Raw genomic sequence first — 23,723 nt, forward strand, 5'->3', positions numbered from 1 at the left:
GCATTTTTGGAGTTTACTAAATAACAAATATATCTGTACAATCTAGAGAGTTTTAACATCCCCTTTATGTTATTTCATTTGTCTAATGAAAGAGTTGAAAAATGTCCTCATCTGAATTTGCCTCGGACACAGGTTTGAGCCTACAGAGGGAAATTGAGTAGATTAAATAAAATTTCAGTTCCCATCAGTAGCTTGGGTCTTGTCTTTACCTATATCACATTAAAGGCTGAGCTATTAGTAATTGCCAATTTTATATTGGCTTCATAATAAACTTACCTTCCAACTAGGTATTTTAGTATGATTGATGTGATGAAGATGGAATTGCTTCATGATATCAGACTTCACTGCTTGTAAGTTGAGGTATATAAGAGCAGAAGCAAAGAGGAAGAAATCCTTTCATTTACTTCAAAGCTTTACAGCTGACAGGGAGCTAGCTGCATGGCATTGCAGTCTGCTACTTATTTGACTGCAAGACTAAATGCCCAGGGAAGCTGCCACCCGAAACCCAGCCACGCTCTTTCATGTAGTATGGATGAGGCCTGCAGCTCTGAAATGCTGCCTGACAGGAAATTAAATTCAAGGCTTTGTTCCAATAAATAAATAAAACATCAAGAAAACATTTAGTTGAGAGAGACCACAGCAACCTCAACCTCATGCTGAATTAACAGAAAGGAAGCTAGCACTGCTTTCTCATTCTGGACTGCTTTATTCCTTGCAATATTGGGGTCATACATGTTAAGGCAGAGGAAATTATCTAAAGATAAATGGTCTGAAATTAAACTTTCCCTCCCCTGCAAGCAAATAGCTTTTCAGTGCCACTCATATTCTACATTGCATGGATACTATATTATATAGGACTTTAAATAGGGGTGCTCATCCAATTTTGGTAAAACTCAGAAACAGGCCCATTTGGGCCTTGAATCTGAAGTCCCATATAGGTTCGCAAAATACATTTGTCCATAGGTGGCAGCCTCTACCTGCTGCTTGTCATTGCAATTGCCTTGCTAACAGAGCAATACAGACTATAGGAAACCAGCATAATTTATGCAGCTTTAACACAGCTGGCATTAGGTTACCCCATTCTCTTATATGACCCTTTGCAGTGCTATGTTGCTCTGAGAACTGTATGCACTATTCCAAATGTGTCCACACCATACAGATTCACGTATATTACTGACCATTTCTGTTTTCGGTAACTTTTACAATAACTTCCTACATTTAGTTTGATGGGTTTGCTGCTACTGCACACTGAGTTGCTACTTTTCTATTTCCAAGACAATAGGCATAGCTAATTCAAAGCCTATGAGGTTATGATAGGTTAGATGTCCCTCCCAATGTGTGCCAAATGGCACTTTTAAAAACATCACCACCCAGAATCTTATTTGCTTATTTGTTAATGTTGTCATTCACCCAGTCTGGAGAGAGCCTTCTGAAAATTTTCCGTCTATTTTCCATTTCACCATCCTGAATAAAGTGGTTTCATCCTCAGATTGGCTTCCTTATGGCTCATTTGCATGAATAACTTGAACAGTACTCAACCTAATACAGATCCCTCAGAGAAACTGCTGCTTATTTCCCCTCATTATCCATTTTCATTTTTATCTGCTTTTTCTTCTTTTACCATTTACTGGTACATAATAGGATTTGTCCTCTTATTCGGTGACTGCTAAATTTACCTAGGAGCCACTGAAACTTGCATTAAAAAGTTGTTTGTAAGCCATGTATATAACATGTCTCTTGGGCCACCAATATCTGCATGATTGTGGAAGGGAGGTAGCTCAGTGGCAGAACATCTGATTTGCTTGCAGAAGGTCTCAGTTCAAACCCTTGTGTCACCAAGTATGGCTAGGAGAGAATCCTGCCTAAAATCCTGGAGAGCTATTTCCTGTCAGTGTTGGCAGTACTGACCTAGATGGACCAATAGGACTAGGCCTATTGGTGCTGATACAGTACGTCAAAAGGCTGGTGAGACAGGATTTCCATTTCCAGAAACCATGATCAGTTGTTTTCCTTCGTCAGTACTTGCTCTTCTCCAGGCCTATGCAGGTGATTATATGAACATCTGTGGAGTGAAAGTGAGAAGGGGCAAACAGGCTAGCCCTACCCACAATAAAAAGCACAAATGTCTGAATGGGTATCCTAACTGTGTTTAGCTGAATGTGATTAGAAGTCTCCCTAAGATCAAGAACCTTGTACCTTGGGGGAGTTGTCCCATTTCAGAACCTGCAGACCTCCTAACCAAGAGCACCTCTCTTTTATCCAGATTTAATGACTCACTCACTGATCCTGTCGCTAACTCCAGACACTGAGAACTTCCATGGCCACCCCAGAATATACTAGAAAGGAAATATAAAGCTCAGCAGCAGCAGCAGCATACTGTTGAAAATCCATTCCCTGTCCCACCAAGATTTCTGCCAACAGTTTCATGTGCAAAAATGGTTCAGATGCATTTATCTCCTTTTCATGTCACCCAAACCCCTCCTTTTTCACCTGCCTGTGAGAGAAAATGCACTTAAGACCACATTTTGAGAAACTGAATGGCTTTTACTGAGCTTCAGTGTGAATCCATACCTACCTATACTCCCAAAGAACACCTTTAGTACAGCATTGGACTCTGGACCTCAATCCTGGAAAGGGACTCTGTGGGCTCAGTAACAACTGTTGGGGGCAGAGATAACCCATTGCTACTCCTGGTCAAGAGCTCCTTCCCAAATGCATATTCACACAGCTGTGTGAAACAGCTCAGCCCTGAGCCAGGATAGGTAATCTTTGTAATCTCTCACTCTCTCTGGGAATTTGAAAATCACAGTGTTGTGCTCTTACCACTCTCAAATTTCTTCTCACAGGTATAAATGTGTCACAATATTAAAATATCCCTGTGATCCCATATATATATGCTACAATGCACCAAATATTCATTAATTTCACTGTGATTTTTAGATATCTTTATTTCATCTATTTCTTGCAATAAATGAATGTTTTATTCAATATAGTTTTGGTTTGGATAATACATTTGTGTGTTACATGCAGTTCAGGCATATTCCCAGGGCATCACTCAGTTGTTTCCAGGAAGAGGTCATATTAGTGTGTGGGTGGTAGGCACACACATACGCACACAAAACAAGCACACACATCCCAGAAGACAGGTAACAGTGCTTCCCAGTGTGAAGACTGATGCAAATAATTCATTTTTAGCCTCTCTCCAATCTCCTTTCAAAAAGTGGCAATATTAAATAGCAATGGTGCAGTATCTACATAGTGTTTCTGTCCTTCATTTGGTCACATACCATTTTTATGGACTCTAAGGATGCAGGTAGGAACAGTATGGAATCACAACTGCTTCCTTTCATACCAGAAGGGAATATGGATTCATCCTAACACTGTGTTTAACAATATTTTATACAGAAGAGTCCCAGAAGAATCCTAATTTTGCTTCATTTGGATAGTCTTGACAGGGTTCTGTGAAATGTGAACAAAAGAGATGGCAGAAAGAAGTGAGGCAACGTTAATAAAAGCATCAATTTAATAGACTGCGTAACTTTCATATTAAAGCAGTGCATTGCACATAAAACATTTCAGTCTATATTTACAGTCTAAAACCTGTAATTATTTTTTTTAAAAAAATTGAAATTAGTAGGGTCGGCAAAGTCTCAAATTATCAATGACATAACAATGAACTTTTAGGATCAAAATGGGAAATCTACCCACAATCAACTTGATGTGGAATTATTTGAGGTGTTGAGCATGTTTTTTCAAGCAAGGCAAACTTCTGCTTCAACACATCAGCAACCACAACACACAGCCACGCTGGCACCTTTTGTCTCACCAATATGATTCTATGATTCTAATTGTTCATCTCTATCAATATCCAGATGTTGAAATTCCATGGTATTAACCTTCTAAATACTTTTTATTATTAGACTTATCCGATCATTTCTAGCTATCCATCAATGGTAGTTGGTGGTCACTGGAGCTGGTGGGATAGAGAGCAAGGCAGATACTCCTAGTAGAGATAGACGCCAAGACGTGCATAACGTGAACAGAGAGAGACACAGACACACACCTAGCACAGAGACACGCCTAGCACTGCTACATAGACACAGCTATGGATACATAAATTTCTATGCTGCACGGTAAGACACGGGAGCTCATTTTTTGCAATATTCCACACAAGCCAGGATCTACTTATAGGGGAAGAGTCTCAAATCTCCTGCCAATCGTCTGTCAGCTGTTTACCCTTCTGTGTTTCTGGCAGGGGAGTTCTGAGAAATGGACAGATATCACCAACATGGTGCCCATAGAGTTCAACTCCCATCAGCCCAGGCAGCATGGTCAAGAGTCAAGGATAAAGGCACTGCATTGGCTACCCCAGTGTAGTGTGTGGCTGGCTGGGCATCTGCTTATAATGAGACATTTCATTGCATCTTAAACTTTGTTTTGAAAATGAACTCACTAGGAAAATCAAAGAGAAGAGCACCATAAAATTTCATTGCAAATATATATCTGGGTCGCCCTGCTGTTGATTCCATTTGACCTCTTCTTTTTGACATAGTGCTTAGTACCTTTCTAGGATAATCATAATGTGATTCTAGTAGTTTAAAAAACTCTATTTGCTTTCTATAACTACATTTTTAAATGAAATTCATTCGTGCTCAGGTAGACTTGTTCTTTATTACTTGTTCTTTATTACTGTGTTATGACTGTAGGTGGAATCAAATCCTACTCGTATAACCTTTCCTATCCCTACCATACAAACAGTGAAAGTTATTTAAGTATTATATTTTAAAATGCAAAGCAATCAAGGCTTCAGCTGTGATCTTTCTCCCCCACCTGTATGTTTCACAGATGCATCCTGATTCTTCTTTTCAACTTGGCCATAAAGGATCAAGAAGAATCATGACTGAAAAACTCTGTGGATGGCTACCAGTTTTCCTCTCAGCATTGCTATATCAAGTCTTCAAGTGGTATGTTACATTTTCCCCAAGAACAGCTTGTGGGTTGGCCTTTGGCCTTTGAATACAATAAGAATTATGCTGGCTTCATTTTAATGTCGGGCAGTTTCTGCCACTTCTATGTTTGGGGGAAGCCTTAATGAATGGTGTGATATGTTTTCTTTCATTCTTGTTTCAAAGGGCAGGTGTGCAGTGTTCATTTAAATACAACACACTCCCCTTCTATTATCAAAGAAATAAACAACTATCTGACGTTTAGAAGACATCAGAAGGCAGCCCTGTTTAGGGAAGTTTTTAATGACTGATGTTTTAATGTATTTTTAATCTTTTGTTGGAAGCCGCCCAGTGTGGCTGGGGAAACCCAGCCAGATGGGCAGGGTATAAATAATAAATTGTTGTTGTTGTTGTTGTTGTTGTTGTTGTTGTTATACAGAAATGTACATACCGTATTTTTCGCTCTATAAGACACACCAGACCACAAGACGCACCTAGTTTTTGGAGGAGGGAAACAAGAAAAGAAATATTCTGAATCTCAGAAGCCAGAACAGCAAGAGGGATCGCCGTGCAGTGAAAGCAGCAATCCCTCTTGCTGTTCTGGCTTCTGGGATAGCTGCACAGCCTGCATTCGCACCATAAGACGCACACACATTTCCTCTTACTTTTTAGGAGGGAAAAAGTGAGTCTTATAGAGCAAAAAATACGGTCATTGATTTTGTGAAATTCCATCATAGTGGACAATGAGAATGAATAGGTATTTTTGGTTTTAAAAAGCATAACATAACAAACAAGAACAAAACAATACACGACATTTAAAAAGCCATAGATTGCTTAATCAGTCAAAGGGCTGGTTGAAGAGGAATGTTTTTGCCTGGCACTTAAAGATATACAATGAGGACACCAGGTTAACAGGGGTGGAGAAAGGGGGATGTGATAGGGGCGGGTCGCCCTGGTTGTCACCACTGGGGGGGGGTGACAAAATGCTGGGCGGCACTCACCACGGGGCGTGCTGTGCACCCAAACCATGTGTCTCTCCTGGGAGTGACGTGGTGGCTTGGGTGCCCACAAACTCAACAGTGCCCCAAAGGGTCCGCCCACTGCCTCCCCCTCAGCAGTAGGGCGGCTGAGTGGGAGGAGGTAGGCAGACTCCTCAGAGGCCCCGTGGAGCGTTCTTCCCTGGCTCGCCCCGCCCCGCCCTGCCCCGTGGGCGGCTGGCCCCCTGGGCACAGGGCATGCATGCCGCCCCAGGCGCCCGATTGTCTTGCTCCGCCGCTGCCAGGTAAGCCTCCCTAAAGAGAGCATTCCACAAAAGATTGTGTGATCTGAGTAAAAGTTGGATTCAGCAGACTTAATCTGAGTCTTCACAGGCATATAGACTTTGAAGAGAAAGTGGAAAGAACTCTACCAGTTTCCTACTCCAGCTATAGGCATTTGTCAAAGGCAGAAAAGGCAACCACACACATTTACTACTTCATGATCCACGAGGCAGTAAATGGAGGGTGGAGACTGGCTCAGAAGCTTTGTGAGCAGTGAGGGAAGAGCTCAGGTGTGTCATTGTACCCATGGCTGCTGGCCAACCCCTGACATATATGAACTGGTCATCTTTACAACAACTTTATTCAGTAGTTCAGTATTACCACTTTTGATTATTGCTACAAGGATTTCTACTTTGTTTTTCATTTCAAATAATTTCAGAACCAGTTGTGAGTTAAAATACCACACACCAGCATAAAAGCAGAAGCAGATAAATTGCAACCCAGTGGAAGTCTGAGCTAGAGTAGGCAGAGTGCTGAGAGATCGAAACTTGCCAAAGGCCACCTGCTGAGTTCAGAGGAGATTTGGACTGGGAGCTTCAGATTGTAGATCTGTCTCTTAACTTCAGCAACTACAGCCACGCCTGGGAAAGTACATATGGATGACAGTTTAGAACAGGCATGGCCAAACTTGGCCCTCCAGCTGTTTTGGGACTACAATTCCCACCATCCCTGACCACTGGTCCTGTTAGCTAGGGATGATGGGAGATGTAGTCCCAAAACAGCTGGAGGGCCAAGTTTGGCCATGCCTGGTATAGACCTTTTAAGCTTTTATATTGCACATTACCTTCTATAGATATAAAATGTGCATATAGCATGGCAACATAATGTGCACATTTTACCACTTCACATGACTTATTAAAACATGAAATTTATTTTTATAAACCACTTAATCAAAATATCTTGTAAGTTATTATTAGTAGTAATGCACCAATAAAAGCAGTAGAATTTGAAAACAATTGTGCATAACTAAATTATATGTAATAGCCATTTCCTCTTTCCTGTTGTTCACTGTCTTATAAATATAATAAAAGTATTTTCAATGATTTATTTTTTTAAAATGTAGTTTCTAAGCCATAGGGAAATGGCCTTATAGAAACACAGAAGGCAGCTGATCTGATCTCTGTGTTACTTTAAATGAGGTAGAATAGCTTTGTCTCTAAGAGCTCCTGTTGCCCTTCTATTAGAGTACGGTTATTGATTTCCCTGTAGAACAAGAACACTTTAATCAAGCATTCAAAAATATTTTTGCAGTATTGAATAAATGCTTGCTGTACCAAGGGGATTTCAGGTTTTATTGCCAAGCTGCCCATCATGTGTTGTTTTGTTTGCATATGCCATCTGAGATAAGCTAAATGAGCTTGCTACTTTTGAACTTTTGAGTTCTTGTCAGTAGGAAGAGAGTGAGATTAGTTAATTAAGTCTTGGTTTGGAACTGCTAACCCCTTTCCAAAACAAATTATACTTTCCTGCTCCACTATCTGCTGTGAACATCGTCCTAAACTACAGGGGTACCTTGGCTTTCTAACCTAATCCATTTTGGGAGTCCGTTCGACTCCCAAAACCATTTGAAAAGCAAGGCGCAACTTCCGATTGGCTGCAGGAGCTTTCTGCACTCAATCGGAAGCTGCGTCGGACATTCAGCTTCCGCAAAACGTTCGCAAGCCAGAACACTTACTTCCGGGTTTGCAGCGTTCGGGAGCAGATTTGTTCGGGAGCCAAGCCGTTCAAGTACCAAGGTACCACTGTACCTCAAACTGAAATCAGGTTGGAATCAAGTTATATTCATAGAACCCTTTATTTCAATCCTAAAAGTAACTTTTAAAGATGGTTTCACTATATGGAAAGCACCCTGGACCACTCTGTGGCCTCCTCCCACCACATGGCATTGCACGCAAGCACTCCTGCCAAGTTGGGTGGAGCCTGGTGCCTGTGTGAAGCAGTGCACCTCCCCACAATTTGGGCAGGTGCAAAAAGTAATGAAAGTAGGGTCACATGTGACTGCGCACCAGTATCACGAGCACCGTTTATCACGAATGTGAAATAAAAAGGGCACCTTGAGGGTCCCAGAGACTCGTCAAATTGTTTCAAATCTTAAAAAACACAAAACGCCCACCTTTGATCTTACAAAATAGGATTTGAGTACTACTAGTCTAAGGTACAGGGTGATTGTTATGACCTGTAGATTATTTTACATACTATTACTTATTATAAACTCCATTGCGGAAGTAAAGTGCAGCTAATGCAAATATTTTAAAATTATGCCTTTTCTTATTTTTCTAAAATATAAAATAGTGGGCAATATTTCCCGCCTCCCACAATTTCCCCCCAATTTCCAATTTTTCTACTGGAAAAAAATAAAGAACCTCCCCTCCCCTCCCCCCACAAAAAAACCCTAAGGGGGAAAAATCCCTCTTTCTTTCATTCACATATCCAAACACTCAAGTTTTTGAAGGCAAGCTGTATGAGTCGGTGAGGATCATATTCAGAACCAAGGAATTATGAACTACAGTGTCGCTGCTGGTGAAAAGTACAGTAATTTTAAATGACTGGTGTGTTGAGAGATACATGGAAACAAATTTACCTTCAATCATATATAATGAAACTGTCTTGCTTATTTCTTCAAAGCTTTGCAACTCTCTCTGACTTTTGGCAAAGCTGGCAGAGTGGGTGGGTGATGAAAGATGATGTGCAGAAATATCCAGAGGGCCATGGATTCTCCACTCCTGCCTCAACTAATTGATACTCTTCTAAGAATTTATAATTCCTGCTCTTGACAGCATCTCTGTAATCCAGTGTGTCTGCTTAATTTATACAATTTGTTTTAATGTTTACTGGCCAATAAGTCTTAGTTTTAATAAAATCTTTCCCTCTATTTTTAGACAAATATCTCTTGGTGCCATAGCACATGGATTTCAGGACTACATGTGAAGAGGTAATGCCAAATACAGACACAATTATAGTGTTTTATTTTGATGATAAATGTGATATGAGCTGTTACAAGCAAGGCTAAACTGTATTTTCCAGTAAGTCTCACAGGGCAGAGGGAGTTATTCCAACCATTTTACGGACCCCACTCCGGATTTGGGAAGAATTTACTCCCTATACTTTTCTTCTCCTGAAGAAAAGGCAGCAGAGATTTAGGATAAGAGTTTTCCTACTCCTAGATGGGCTACCTTCCCAGGTTGACAAGCTCCATCTGCCCCTCCCTTACCTCTCCATCCTGTGCAGAACCATCTTCTTGGCCATTGGACCCACTATTGGTTTCATCCACTCAATCTGCCAGAGCCTGTCTTCTCATGCAATGGAAGACCCTAACTCACCAAGGGTTTGAGACCCACCAGCTACCCTCACCTGGTTTAGCTAGCCAGTGAAAGCCATTCCTGAGTTGTGGCTGCTGATAGCTTCTAAGAGCTGAGTGCTGTGCAGGGGGGGGGCAGGGAACCAAAGGTGCACAAAGCACTCCAGAATAAGCACGACGTGTCCCCCACCAGAGGTCCTACCTTCCCCTAACACCCCCAAAACCCCACATAAACAATGAAATAGTTATAACTAACCCACTGCAATTTGAGTGGACTTATCTCAAAGGAAATTATGCAATAATACAATAAGTACAGTTATTCTTGCATTGAAGGGAATTGGATTAGTTGACCCTTCCATCCTTACAATTCTACGATAGTGCTGCTCAGGGAACAGAAGAAAATGGAGCACAATTCTTGAGTGTATAAAACTGGGGATATATAGCACAGGAGCAGAATAAGTTGCTTTCCTCTGTTGGCGGAAAAGTACTGGGCAATGGAAATGCAGCTTTCCCCATCATTGCAGTGCTATGACAAGAACAATGTGTGGTTGTCTAAGTTCTCCCTTCCATGCAGTTCTTAGAAGGGCAATAAGGCCAAGTGGCAGGTAGGGAGGTGTGTGTGAAAACAGAGGTTTCAAATTGATTTGAATTAGCCTGCAACCTCAGAAGATGGGGGGGAGAAGTAAACCTTGATCTGTGAAAATAAAATACAACATCAAAACATTACACAGAGTGTATTTCAGGGCAGCATATATTTGCTTGGCTTTATGAAATCTGAAATAATTTAAACTTCTTCTGGTGCTAAAGAATGCCCTATTTTTGTGTATCAGCGCTGCATTGGCATAGGAAAGGATGGTATTTAAATGAAGATATCATCTAAAGATGTATTGTACATCTGTAGCTTCTAAAAGGCAAAGACTACCAGGGCCTTATTACATTTTAAGTTTTCCATGTAAATTAGGTTATTCTGCTCATGTGCTATCAGTCAGTCCATTGCCGTAAATGGTTTGCTTTTTTCATGCTTGACTTCTTTACTCAAACTGTGAATAAACTCTGCCCATGTGCATTACAATGCCGGCTTCTATTTTAATTTCGTTGTGATGTTTAATTATGTCTACTGTATAGTTACATGCCGCTTAATTCTTGCCCTAAGCTCTCTTTATAAAATTTCTCAAGAGATTTTATAGAGTAATCAGCCAAGTCAGAAGTGTGCAGTCAAGTAAAGCAAAATGACTGTATAAACAATTCAGCATTTCTTTAAAAAAATAAAAAATAAAAATCTCAGGCAACCCTCAAATTAATTGGGAGCTATTGGGACACTCCTAGGTATGAATCAATAGGTGTGTTGTTGCTCACTCTCCAACCTTGCTTGGCTGAAAGAAGTTATAACAATAGAATTAAATGTGGTTATTAGCAAGGTTCTCCCACCTTTCCCTTTATTCCCTACTTCCCCACGCCTGTGATTTTAAGCAGAGAAGATGTTCTTATTCCACAAGTCAGGAAGCCAAAATGCAAAGAAACAACTTTTTTAGGATAACTCATTTGGATTTTGTCTGCTACCCAGTTCTTCTGCTTGAGCTCCATTAACAGAGCAAAGGGTCTGTTCGAACGATGGAAATTCACCTAGCTGCCCAGAGTGACTGGGGAGACCCAGCCGGATGGGCGGGGGTAGAAATAATAATAATAATAATAATAATAATAATAATAATAATAATAATAATAATTGGCAGGGCTGGTACACCCATGAGGCACAATGAGGTGACAGCCTCAGGTGACAGGATTCACAGAGGCAACACATTCAAATGTAATTGGTCAAGGCTGGAAAGGAACCAGGGAAAAGCGACTTTGTTGTGGTAAATTAAGAGTCTTGCCTGACATTTCTCAGTCACCACATCAGCTGAAAGGCCGCTTTCAGGGCAAGCAGGGGAAGCAGTGCCAAGAGAGATGCAATGTTTGTGCCTCCCCCTCAGCCTGCATCCTGGCCAACCCTAGCTATTCCCCTGGGTTTGGAAAGTATGAATGGATATTAGGCGCAAAGATATACTGAGAAGGAAAATAACTGAAACCAGAGATCTTTGCAGGGTATCAAATGGATACGCTACCACTGTCTAAACTGCATATAAACTGCCACACAAGGAAGAAATGTGCCCATGTAATAATTACCCATTACTCATCTCAAACAGGAAAAAGATATGAACAGAAGGGACATAATGTCTGGACATTAAAAGGTAGTCTTTAGGGACATTAGACATCATCCATTTCAGATTGTCACAGTACACCTCTTGCCATTTTTTTAGTTCAAGCTGACCAGCTGGATTTAGACATCCTTTAGTTAACCAGTCTGCAGATACAAGCCATGATCTCAAAAGCACTTGGAATGGATTTGCTTTTGTGCATAGAGGAGCTATTGGATTATAACCATAAAGCAGGATGATTGGAATCCTTCATGGTGTTTCAGTGCTCTACTGTGATCCTAGTTAAGCTCCTGGCTCATGAGTAATCCTAATTAGGATTAATCAGAGGCTGTAAGCTTCACACAGGCTTGCCGGGGTGACACCTTCCATTAAGCAATGTGTAAGGTTCAGTCCCATATGCGTTGTGACACTGGATACTGAAATAAGTGTCTTGATATTGTGAAGGGGGATTTTTGCTTGCAGCATTTGTTGACATATCCATACTGAGCACAGATATGCAAATATGTGTTATTAAGTGGATCAATCTCCACAATCCAGACATGTTGCTAGTAATCAGTTTTGTAATGTCATTGTCTCAATATATCTATTTGCAACTAATAACCATAGACACTTCCAGAGATATTTTGGAATATGCTGGCCTCTGTTAAAGCTTTTCCAAAAGACTATCAGAGAAAAAGTATCCTTTTGATCCTCTAACATGAACAATCAGCGTGCAGCTTGGAAACTAAGGAAACCCTTTTCTCTGTTCATCCTTTGAAGACAAAGACAGGGATTTGTTTGCTGCAGGATGGTAACCAGGAGCCTTTCAAAGTGCGGCTGCACTTAGCCAAAGATATTTTGACGATTCAAGAGCAAGACGTGATCTGTGTGTCTGGCGAACCTTTCTATTCTGGTGTAAGTATCATTTTCTTCAGCAGTTTTCAAAATGAAAACATTGTGTATGTTGAGCTTTCCCCACTCCCTTTTGCCTTCCATTGGAGGGTGTTGAAATGAAGAAAAGTTGCAAATTTTTTAAATGATGCAATCAAGTCTAGGTTGAAGTCATGAAATGCTATGGTATGGTACTTCTTGGTGTTGTTTTGGTGGTACAGTGTAAATAATATGAGCAGCGTTCAGGAGATCACTGCAGTGAATGGTCCTAAGAAGCCTTCAATTAATATAATTCACAGTCATGATTCAAGTGGGATGAGATAGCTTACTTAATGGGATTTAACTTTACTAGGTGCTATGTTGGTCTCAGGTTAAACCCAGGACTCCTGAGACAAAACAAAAACAAAAACCTTACAGTGGCCATGAGTCTCCCCCTAAGACTCCATGATTGGGCAGGGATATAAAGGATCCAAGTTCTTAGGGACCTTGTAAATTAATACAACAACCTTGAACCTGGGCTGGTAGTGTCCAGGCACTCAGTGCAAGCTTTTGAGCTCTGGAGTTATGTGCTGATAATAGTTCTGTCCTCATCAACAGTCTAGTCACAACATTTTGCTCATGCTGGAGCCTCTGCACCAGGCTCAAAGGTATCCCTATGTAGAGCGCATTGCAATAATCAAGTATTAAGGTTGCTTAAGAACTCTAAAGCCAAGAGCAGAGTGTTATGGAGATATAAAAAGAGCTTTGCTTGATCTGACCAAAGACTTGTCTAATCTAGCATCCTGTTTCCCACAGGGGCCAACCAGATGCCCTTTGGAAGTCCACAAGCTAGACATGAGAGAATAGCCTTTTCCCACTGTTGTTCCCTAGTCACTGGTATTCAGAAGCTGTTCTTTCTGATCCAGTATCTAACTTTATGTTGATGCTGAGTTACCCATTGGCTCTACCCAAAGAGAATTTAAGAGTTGCTTAAGATCATCAAACCATATCCCTGCAATTCTACCAGATCATATCCAGTTTTTGTGTTTTTTAACATGGATTTATCATTCCCATTTGCATTTCCTTAATATGTCAGAACACCTATTACTTATATCTAGATGACATTTAAATATTGCCTTGGCATAAATGCATGATATTTTTAATTTCCCGTACAGTGTTACAGCCTACATTTCCAGAATATTGTTTTAGAAGGTAACGAATGATGTGCTCCGCTTGGTTAGCCTGGCTGCATGTTATCTGAAGATTAAATGCACAACCCATTAGATAACATATCGATGTGAAGATGGGATTTACTTTTCCTGCTAGAACAATTGTCACAGTTGACACTTTTGAGCCCTTTTCTTTATTTCCTCAGGAACTGAGATGAGATTATAAATGACTAGGCTCATTCCAAAAGACTCTTTGTTCAAAGTATTGTCTATTTCTGCTGTATGCTATTTGAATAATTGTCTAGTGATTAGATTCAACCAACGTGGTGTGTGCTAGCGGAAGCCGGTGCCAGGACTCCTACTACTGCAATGGGGCTTTCCTCCTCCTCCTCCTCCTCTGCACTTTCTGTGCCTCCCCACATCTAACCTGGTGGCAGAAGAGGGGAGGTTGTTCCATTTGGCGAGCAGAAATGCTTGCACTGATGGAACAATTGTTCTAGCACTACACATTTCTACCCTTTTAGCTGAACTTTGCTTCTCCCACATTTATTGGATAACTGCCTCCCAGACATGTATTGTGAGCCCTTGCTCTTGAAGGATCAATTTCACTGAAGGTTAGACCACACGGTACTGGGAGCAATTTGTTGAAGTTATGAGTTTAATGTAGATAAAACGTTATATGTGTTTGAATACGTTGGACTGCCCATTGCAGAGGACTGGTGGTTTTACACTCTAGGGTGGGGCAGGCTGAGTCTTGTGACTGGTTTATGAGGTATTTTTCCTAACTCGTACCCTGAGCTTCTCTGTGTTTGGTGCTATGTGCAGGGAAACAGTTTGCTCTGTTGTTTTTTGAGTGGTGTCTCTCTGTGTGTTATAGCAGAGAGAGACACAACCTTTGCTTTTAAGCAGCATGGACTTACTGTGGGATCCAGGGAAGGAACTTACTGGACTTTAAAAGATGGGAACTCATTACTAATATGCAATGTAGCATTTTGTTGTTCTGCAAGAGTTACTGTTTTGTAACTAAATGTTTAAACACCAAGTGTTAGGTATAGTGTCAGTGAAAAGTATCTGATCAGACTCGTGTAGAAAGAAACCCTCTTCACCACAAGTAAAGCTTTAAAACTTATTTCTTGTGGTGAAGACGGTTTCTTTCTACATGAGTCTGATCAGAGACTTTTTGCACTTGATCTTAGCCAAAAGGCCGAGAAGGCCAGAGACTTTTTGTTGACACTATATCTAACACAATTATCCTAACCGTACAGCATCTCCAAATGTAGTATTTTCCGTTCCTTTCATGGGAATAACTGACACCCATCTACACATATGGAGAGAGTAAAATGGGCCACTCAGGGATGCTTTTGAGATGGAGTTAACCCACTGCCATTTGTCAGTGTGTCCATGACTCAATATTCATTTTAGGTCAGGAAACGTTCGGTGTAATTGTGGGTAGTGTTTGTGCTGCACACAGTGGCAGCTGCTGACATTTTGACTTGGTAGGGCTGCACTTTCTAAACTTGCTGTTTTCATCACGGTAGGACTTGCACAGCACATATTTAGGAAAGTGTGCCATTTCACGTGTGCAGAGTGCCATTATACCTTCTTTCTTTAAAAAAACCACACTCCCCAAAAGATATTAATCATCAGTGAACAGGGAAAGAACTTCCATGTAAGAGGATCAAAGTATGATTTTCTTGTTTAGAAATTTAGGTATACTTTTTGAATCCATGTGTTGTTTTCAGCTACACATCTGTTCCTATTTTCAGTGGGAGGGCTGTGATCCAGCAGCTCCAGTGGATTAGCCCCCACTGTACATGTGTCAGGATTGTTTCAGTGTTCTGGTGATACAGCTGAGGTATTAGTATTGTATTGTGTATTTTTTCTGCATGCAAATGGTCTGGTTATTATTGTGATCCCCTATGGTGTATAATAGCAGGCACCACTAGATAAATAAGGATGCATTTTCACCCCGCTTCATGGGAACATATGAGGGGCTCATTTCTGAAAATACTCCTATATGCTATTGAAAAGTGACTGCAGGTTTATCTCTGTGTTATATTGGATACCTGGACATATATTTTAGAAGAATTGCCTAGCACTAAGTGTTTGCATGTGGCAACTCTTTGGCATTTGTTTTATGTAACTAATTTGTCACTTTACGATTAGAAAAAAAACAGAAAGAGCAGTTCCTTATTTTTTAATGTTGAAATTCAAAACTCCAAAATGAAGATATAGTGTGCAAGCCTATTTTCATAAGAAATATTAAATCTGAATAGAACTGAACTTGGCTTACTCTTTCAGGAAAGGACTGTAACAATTAGAAGACAAGCCGTAGGAGGATTTGGATTAAGTATAAAGGTAGGTGGCATTTCCCCAACTGTTTCCTATGTTCAATCAGAAATGCCATTTGGCTTGTGAATAATGCATTTAATGAGATCAAAAGGTGCTTGATTGTATTATTACCTGCAATTTCAATGAAAGGTCTGTATTGGCTGATCTTTACAATAGATAATTAGTTGAAAAAATTTCCCCCATAGTTAATGGAGGAACAATAGAGGCAATATCCCATTAAGATTCATTTGTACTTATAAGGTTTGGTATATATTTTAAAAGTATATTTCATCTATGTAGTCTTGTCTTTTGTTCAGTGGTCTGTTAATTTTAATTACTTGTTAATGAACACAATGACAGGCTCACTAAATAGCCAGTGAGTTCCCATAAACTATTTATTAATTTCATAGTTGCTTGCTAATAAGATTGAAAATAGTCCTATTTCTCCACTGTATTCATTGTATTACAGATGGAATGATTAATCCACATGAGGATTGGTTTCTCTCTCTCCCCCCTCCAAATATCTACCTTAGAAAAGCTTAGGAAACATAAAAAGGGAGATAATTTTAAATGGTACATTATAGCTCTGAAACACCATATAAAGCAACAAATCTCTTTTGAACAGAGCTTTTAAAAAAATCTCTTTAGTACAGAAATCTTAGCTGTTATCTATGAATGCAAAACAACATTGGTATATGTTTTTCAAAAATGAACTTATGAAATATGATTTGCGGGGAAAATAAAATGTAGTTCTCTTGCATTCTCATTGAGTAGGAAGTTGAAAAAAACAAAAACTTTCCAGTTCTTAAAATGAGTCTGGTGTGTTTATTTTAGCAGAACTACCTAATTAAACCAAATGCTAATTAGTGCACTATGGCTAAAATCCCATAAGAATGAAAATGGGAACAAGATTTTTTGTTGTTGTTTAAAGTCATTACATGCTGTTATTTTTTTCATGTCTAGAAACAGAAAAGAGAGTAAGTTGTGTAAGCGTGCCTGAACTAAGAATTTAAACATTGGAACACTGGTAGATTTTTTTTTCTTTTTTAAAGCTACTATATAATTTATGATGATGCTGAAGAAAGTTCAGAATGCTAGGGACTGGAAGACAATTAACTTCTTCTTTTTTGCAATACAGATTTCCGCTGGTTTATAAGCATAAGAAAATTATTACTCTGGACAAAATCCAAAAATTGTATTCGCCTTTCATACATTCAGTTAATTTCAGATAGCTTGCTCAGTCTACCATCATAATATTAATTGCCTCAAATTACTGTTCATGCTTTTAATTGGGGTTCTGAAACAGAATCCTTGGCTGTATTTTAAAAAGAGCTAACAACAGACGTAATGACATACATACCAGATATAGGAGAACAGAAGGAATTCACATGAAATGACAGTAGGAATTTAGGGTCAATTTCTACTTTCTCAAAATCTATGTTGGTCCATTCGTGCACTTCAAAAGATGTTGACTGTGGTTATAAAAAAAACCAAATGCATAACCTGGTACTAATACTCAGCAAGCCTAAAAATATCACTATATCCTAAAAAAGGGGGCAGGGATTGTCATTACTACACTATTAGCTTCCAGAGACCTACTTTTTGACCCTTTCCTGTGTTCTTAGTAGCTAGTCAAAGCGGAAATAGAAGCTAAGAGTCCTGATCTTTTTTTCTGATGCCCTTCTGTTTCATTAGCAGTTCTCTTTCTCTCCTTGTTCATTTTCCCATATCAACTCAGCATTTACAAGTTACATCCCTCATGCTGTAGGAAAATCCCCACAAACCTCTCAATATCTGCATTTCATTTTTATGCTTTTGCCCAATTCCTCATGGTCTCCTCACTCACAGGATCAGGATGGACCTCCAGATGCTGTTGAACTCCCTTCCACCTGATCAAGGATTATGGGAGTTGTAGTTCAGCAACATCTGTCCCCATCCCAAACTTAAGGGATAGAGAGGTGGGCTTGGATCAGGCTAACTCGTTTATGGGACTCCAAACCTTTCCATACACCAGAGCTGCAGCTAAGGGAGGGGGAGAGGCTTGCCAGGTTTTTTGCCCCGGGTGAAGCCTCCAGAGGGGCTCTATTGAGGCTCCCCACCTGTGTGTATATATGCGCAAATATGCATGGGTGTGTGTGCTAAATTGGGTCTTTAACCTGGGTGAAATAAAGCCCAGATTCACCCCTGCTTAAATACTCACTGCGTCCAACAACTAACTCTGACTTCCTGACCAGCTTCAAAATCACCACAATAGCTTCTACTATGCTACTGTCAGTTCCTAGTATTCCTTGTATTTCTCCTCCCAAAGTTGCTGACTGGCCATTGCTTTGGACTTTCCACTAATCTGTGTTCTCATTTCTCTGTGTGCATGAAGTCCCAACTACTAAGCTTTGCTCTGTGAAGGGAGAGTATCTGCACCCCACCCTCCTCACCCCAAACATATAGTTAACGATGCTCTACCAGTTAGGTGAAAACTAGTTCAAGGGTAGTTAACTTTCTGTCCAACAGAGTCTGCAACCAAAGATTATTGCCAAAACAGTATCTATTGCCTTATGAATGTTGGTGACTTGTATTGGTGTGCCAATATGAACCAACTATCATTTGCTGCACTTGATGTCACTCAGGGTTGTAAGAGTTGCTTGATGAAGTCATTGTGTGAATTGAACAGTGCAACCTTGGTTTGAAAAAGGTGAACAAGGCTAGAGATTTGAATCTTTCTGCAATAATCCAATTTATACTGTCAAAGTCTGGAAAGTCTAAAAATATAAAGGCATTGTTTGAAGAATATGAAATCTGACATTAACATTGATGTTTCAGAATTGCTTCTAGGATAAGAAAGCATAAGGACCAAAACTATGCTTAATCATATTTAGTTGAAGAGTTTGTGAGTTTTTTTTATTCTGTTTATTTTTCTATATAAAAAACCCAGCACAGAAACTGAGCAGCTTATTTTGATTTCCACTTCCATTCCTCCCCCGCTTTTAAGGACAACCTGTTGCTTTTCTTAGAATTCTCCTTTTCATCTCTTATTTCTTATTCATTTTCCTACTGACTTTTTGTGCTATGTTACAATGAGAAAAAGAAAATGGAAAGCAGCAAAGAAAACCTTCACATTCATTTTAATCAAATGTCCAATACTCTTGCTTTCTATTGTATGGCTTTGTTTATCTGTTCCTTGTCAGCACGACAAAATGATCACAGCATGGCTACTGTTTCAGAACTGGGCCTATTTTTCTTATTATAAAGTGGGCTCCATATGGTAATCTCTGGAGAATCTGGGGGAACCTGCAGTGAGCTTGCTTTCTTTTGTCAACAGTTCCACATTGTTCCGTTCACACCCCGGTCTGCTGATGCTTCCAACAGACTTTCCCCCCCTCCCTAACAATGGAGCTGATTGCATTCATATGCCTATTATTAAACAGAATTGTGAAACAGAAAGTCTTTACCCCTTTGAATAAAACAAACTTAAAATGAAGTAAAAAACTTCAAAGAAATGTAATAATATTTATAAACTGACAACAGGCTCAGTAAAATGTGGTTATTTTCATCTCATAGGGCGGAGCGGAGCATAATATTCCAGTGGTTGTTTCCAAAATTTCAAAAGAACAACGAGGTAAGTATCTGTGCCAGGCTATTTGCTCAGGGGATCCAGCAAAGCCTCACCAGGTTTATACATTTCAGACTGGGGAGGAATAACTGAATAGTTAAGAAAAAAATTGAAATCTGGGCCATAAATGTGCATGGCAGGATATTTTTAAGGAACATATGAAGCTGCTTCATGCTGGGTTAAATCCATTGGTTCATCTAGTTTGGTATTGATTACAGTGGCAGAGCAAGCCGATTGGGCGCCTGGGGCAGCATGTGTACCCTGCGCCCAGGGGCGTGGCGAGCCACTCACAGGGGCATGGCGAGCCAGGGCAGGACGCCCCGTGGGGCCTCTGAGGCGTCTGCCAGCCTCCTCCCACTCAGTTGCCCTACAGCTGTGGAGGAGGTGGCAGGCAGACCATTTGGGGCAGTGGGAGCCTGTGGGCACCCAAGCCACCGCGCCATTCCCAGGAGAGATGCGTGGCTCGGGCACGCTGCAGGCCCCGCGGGTGTCAGTGGTGACACCCAGGGCTGACTGCCCCCATCTCCCCCCTTCCTCCACCCCTGATTGTTTACAGTAACAGGAAGCAGCCGTCCAGGATTTCAGACAGGGTTCTCTCCCTGCCATATGTGGAAATGCTGGAGACACAAGGCAGATGCGGGGAGCACTGGGCCTGCAACCCTTCCTCACACTTTGCACATTTAAAGTAAAATAGAATTTACTTTGTGAATTTTAGGCTCACATGCTTTAAAACCCTCTTCAATGCAAGCCTAATTATTGTCCCTGAACCGTTTTATATGTACAGCACAGATTATTGTAGCTGTGGTGCGCATGCAGTGTGCCAAGCATTCCCAAAATGCATGAGAAGCTTCTGTTTTCATGGAGCGCCATCTGCACAACAAAACACCCCAGAAGCCTAGGGTGCACTAATATGTATCCAATTAGGTTTCAGTCAAGTTGTGCATAAGGTTGAGGAGGAGGTGGACTGTGGCCAGCAAGAGCAAATTCCATAGCAGTTCCCTTCTTTGGCTAGAGTTATGAGGCTGAATGCACATCACAGACTAATGTGCAAATTGGAACCTAGCTGTCCATCTGAGTTTGCACTTCTGTGAGAGTTGTGATGCTCTTCTTAGCTAACACCCCCCAAAAAAAATGCATTTAAAATGTTTAGTTTGAGATCAGAGATTTATATTTAAATGTCTTTTGGGCGGATTTTTTTTAAAGCACAGAAACTGGATGGAAAGTGACCGGGTCAAGAAATAGACAGATATGTCAATCTCTAGCAGAATCCCTGCAAAATGTCACTCAGATCACAAGATCCACTGCAGCCTTTAAGCCTGATAACTGTATTTAGAAACAAGAGCTGCAGCTGTTCTTTACATTTTCAGGGTTCAAAACTAGAAACATGTCCTAGATGCAAAAGGGGAAATAAATTTCCTCAATAATACTTTCAGAAAATATTAATTATCTCTGTAAATGTGAAATATGAAACCTGTCATGGATTTGTTTTCTTTTGTCACCTATTTCTCATTGTCCTGCTCACATCCTGCTCCACTGATGCAGCTAATGGAAAAATATAGAGGAAAGCTTGAAATGAAAAGCACACCTTTTCTTTATTTTCTCTTTCTTTTTAGCGGAACTCTCAGGCTTGCTGTTCATAGGAGATGCAATTCTACAGGTAGGCAAACCCATTCACTTTTGCCAGGTTTTAGTCCCAAGTATAATGTGAAGTCTAACCTAAATGAAGCCAATGCTCAAAATTGTCTTTTCTTTTTTTTAAACTCAACAGATTAATGGAATTAATGTAAGAAAATGCAGGCATGAAGAAGTGGTGAGCTTATACTCCTTTTCTAAAAACCATTGCGGTTCTTAATAAAAGTCAGCATAGCTGCACTTCTGTCACAGTGTTCATCGCTATGCTCTGTAAGTAAATCAATGATCCCAAGATTGCTAAATGATCTAACCTTTGAATATTGTAACTTTACCATAGAAATGGTTTACTGGTCTCAGTTGTGTTACAGCCTAAGGGAGCCTCTGCTTTCTTAGGATTTGTAGGTCCTTTATTTCTGGTGTGCTGTGTGTACCTCCTTTAAGCAATACTATTATGTCTGGTTAAGCAGCGCTCCCTGTACATACCAGATGTGTGGAAAGCTCTCATGTATAAATAGAGAAGTGAGGGTCAGGGTACTGGGCCCACCCCCCAACAGCCTGCACCCACACATTGAGCACAGATGTCTACAGTGGAACCCCTTAATGTGAACAGCTCAGTATGGTTGAGGTGCCAGTGGAAGCACTTACCCCAGTGCAAATTTGTGTGTGGGTGTGGCTAATCTGGATTGGGACTGTAGCATGGAGTAAGGAGTTAAATATCCTCCCCCCCACAAGGTCTCAGTTTAGACTGAGCTTCCTCACACATCCTGTTTACTTTTTCAAAGTGGTTCACACAACTGCTAATTGCATGAATAGTTTCTCACTCAAGTTTGGTCTGGGGAACCTGTGGTCATTGAAGTGTTTCTGGTCTACAACTCCCATGAGCGCCAGCCAGCATGACCAATAGTCAGAGATGATGGGAGTTGTAGTCTAGCCACATCTGGAGCGCCACAGGTTCCCCAGCACTGCTCTAAAAGATAAGATGTCTTGCATAGTTGAGTGATTTAAGAATGCTTTGAAGATGTAAATTCAAGGAAATTATAGCTCTTTTAAAAAGAAGAGTTATAGACTCTTACAAAATTGTGCATCAAACAGTAATGTAAAGGAGCTACTGATTTCCTAAAGAAACTCTTTTCTTTTTAATTGTATATTGCATTATATGAGGTTCAATAACGAATTAAGTTATTTTCCTAATCCCATTTCTTGGAGCTGTACTTCCTTTTTAGTTTTGTGCTTATTTCATATATGGCTCATCAACTTTCAGAGTCTGATTTGTTTGCAAAAGCAGCTTAATCCTTTGCTAGGCTTCTGTATACTAAAACTAAGATTTTTATTTACTGTGTCTTCGAGCCTTGGTGTTCCAGCAGTGATCAGATTACTTTAGTCAGTAGTTAAGCTAATGCAGAAAATCTCTCTGTGGGAGCAAAATGAGATATCGGGGCTTCAGGAAAAGGTTTGGTTGTATTTTTGAGTGCAGTGCCATATAGCTATGCTAGTAAGTCATTGTTTTGTGTTCAGAGTCAATGAAGCAAGATATGAAATGTTTGTGAAATTATGCCGGCACCCTTGTTAACCTGATTATGCTTTCTAGGATTAATATTTCTTTTCGGTTATAATTTGCACAGCCAGCCATGCTTATATTTTAGCACCTGACAAATGCTTAACCAAAACCATAGGCAGAGATGTAAAGTGGGTACTTGTTTGCAAACCTTCAGCCATAGAATCATAGAATGGTAGAGTTGGAAGGGACCCTGAGGATCATGGAGTCCAACCCTCTGTAATACATGACTCGATACTTTTATAGATGACTCTTCTCCTGCAACAATCAAAACAAAGCAGATATAAATGAATCAGTAATGACTGGACTGAGAAACGTCTTTAGAAAATTGAGAGGGGCACTTCAGTAAAAGGACTGTGGCAATATTCAAGGAACAGGACATCCTAAACAGATTATGATGATTGAGCCCTCCACTCCTCCACTGTGGTCCTTATCAGATCCCGGAGCTATTCTTCTTCTCTCTTCTGCCTTCAACTAGGCAGCTATTCCTGTTCTATCTTACAGAGCTACAGAGCTCATGTCCTACACAGCCCAAATGCCCACTCCCCCATCTGGCATCTCTAATCTGTGGGCATCAGATTGTTCACCTCTGTGACTGGCCCCAGATTCCCATCACTTGCTGCTTCTGGCTTGCCACAAGTGTTTCACATCTGGTATGTATACATTGCAGCAGCCTGCTTAGAGGTGAGTAGAAAGAGGCTCACCCCAAAATCAATTGGGATCCATTGAATGACCCATTTGCTCTTCACTGGCTGCATTCACGACAGTTTATTCAATTCTCACAACATATCCTTAACTGTTAAACTGAGCTTTCCTGCAACA

General features: G+C 40.4%; 1 protein-coding gene across 4 annotated transcripts in view; it reads left to right on the forward strand.

Annotated features, from left to right (window-relative positions):
• SNTG1 (syntrophin gamma 1) overlaps positions 1–23,723 on the forward strand; it is a 229,955-nt gene that overhangs the window by 107,669 nt on the left and 98,563 nt on the right. For all 4 annotated transcript variants that reach the window (XR_014222181.1, XM_082233854.1, XM_082233853.1 and 1 more), the window contains 7 exons: positions 4,846–4,964; positions 9,145–9,197; positions 12,518–12,652; positions 16,078–16,134; positions 19,663–19,720; positions 21,328–21,371; positions 21,483–21,524. Coding sequence is in view for 3 of the 4 variants with exons in the window: in XM_082233854.1 (XP_082089980.1) it covers positions 9,171–9,197; positions 12,518–12,652; positions 16,078–16,134; positions 19,663–19,720; positions 21,328–21,371; positions 21,483–21,524 (363 nt within the window). In the remaining variant the exon portion in view is untranslated. The remainder of the gene's footprint in view (positions 1–4,845; positions 4,965–9,144; positions 9,198–12,517; positions 12,653–16,077; positions 16,135–19,662; positions 19,721–21,327; positions 21,372–21,482; positions 21,525–23,723) is intronic.

Source organism: Podarcis vaucheri (assembly GCF_965113315.1).
Source record: "Podarcis vaucheri genome assembly, chromosome: 8".
Classification (NCBI taxonomy): Eukaryota; Metazoa; Chordata; class Lepidosauria; order Squamata; family Lacertidae; genus Podarcis; species Podarcis vaucheri.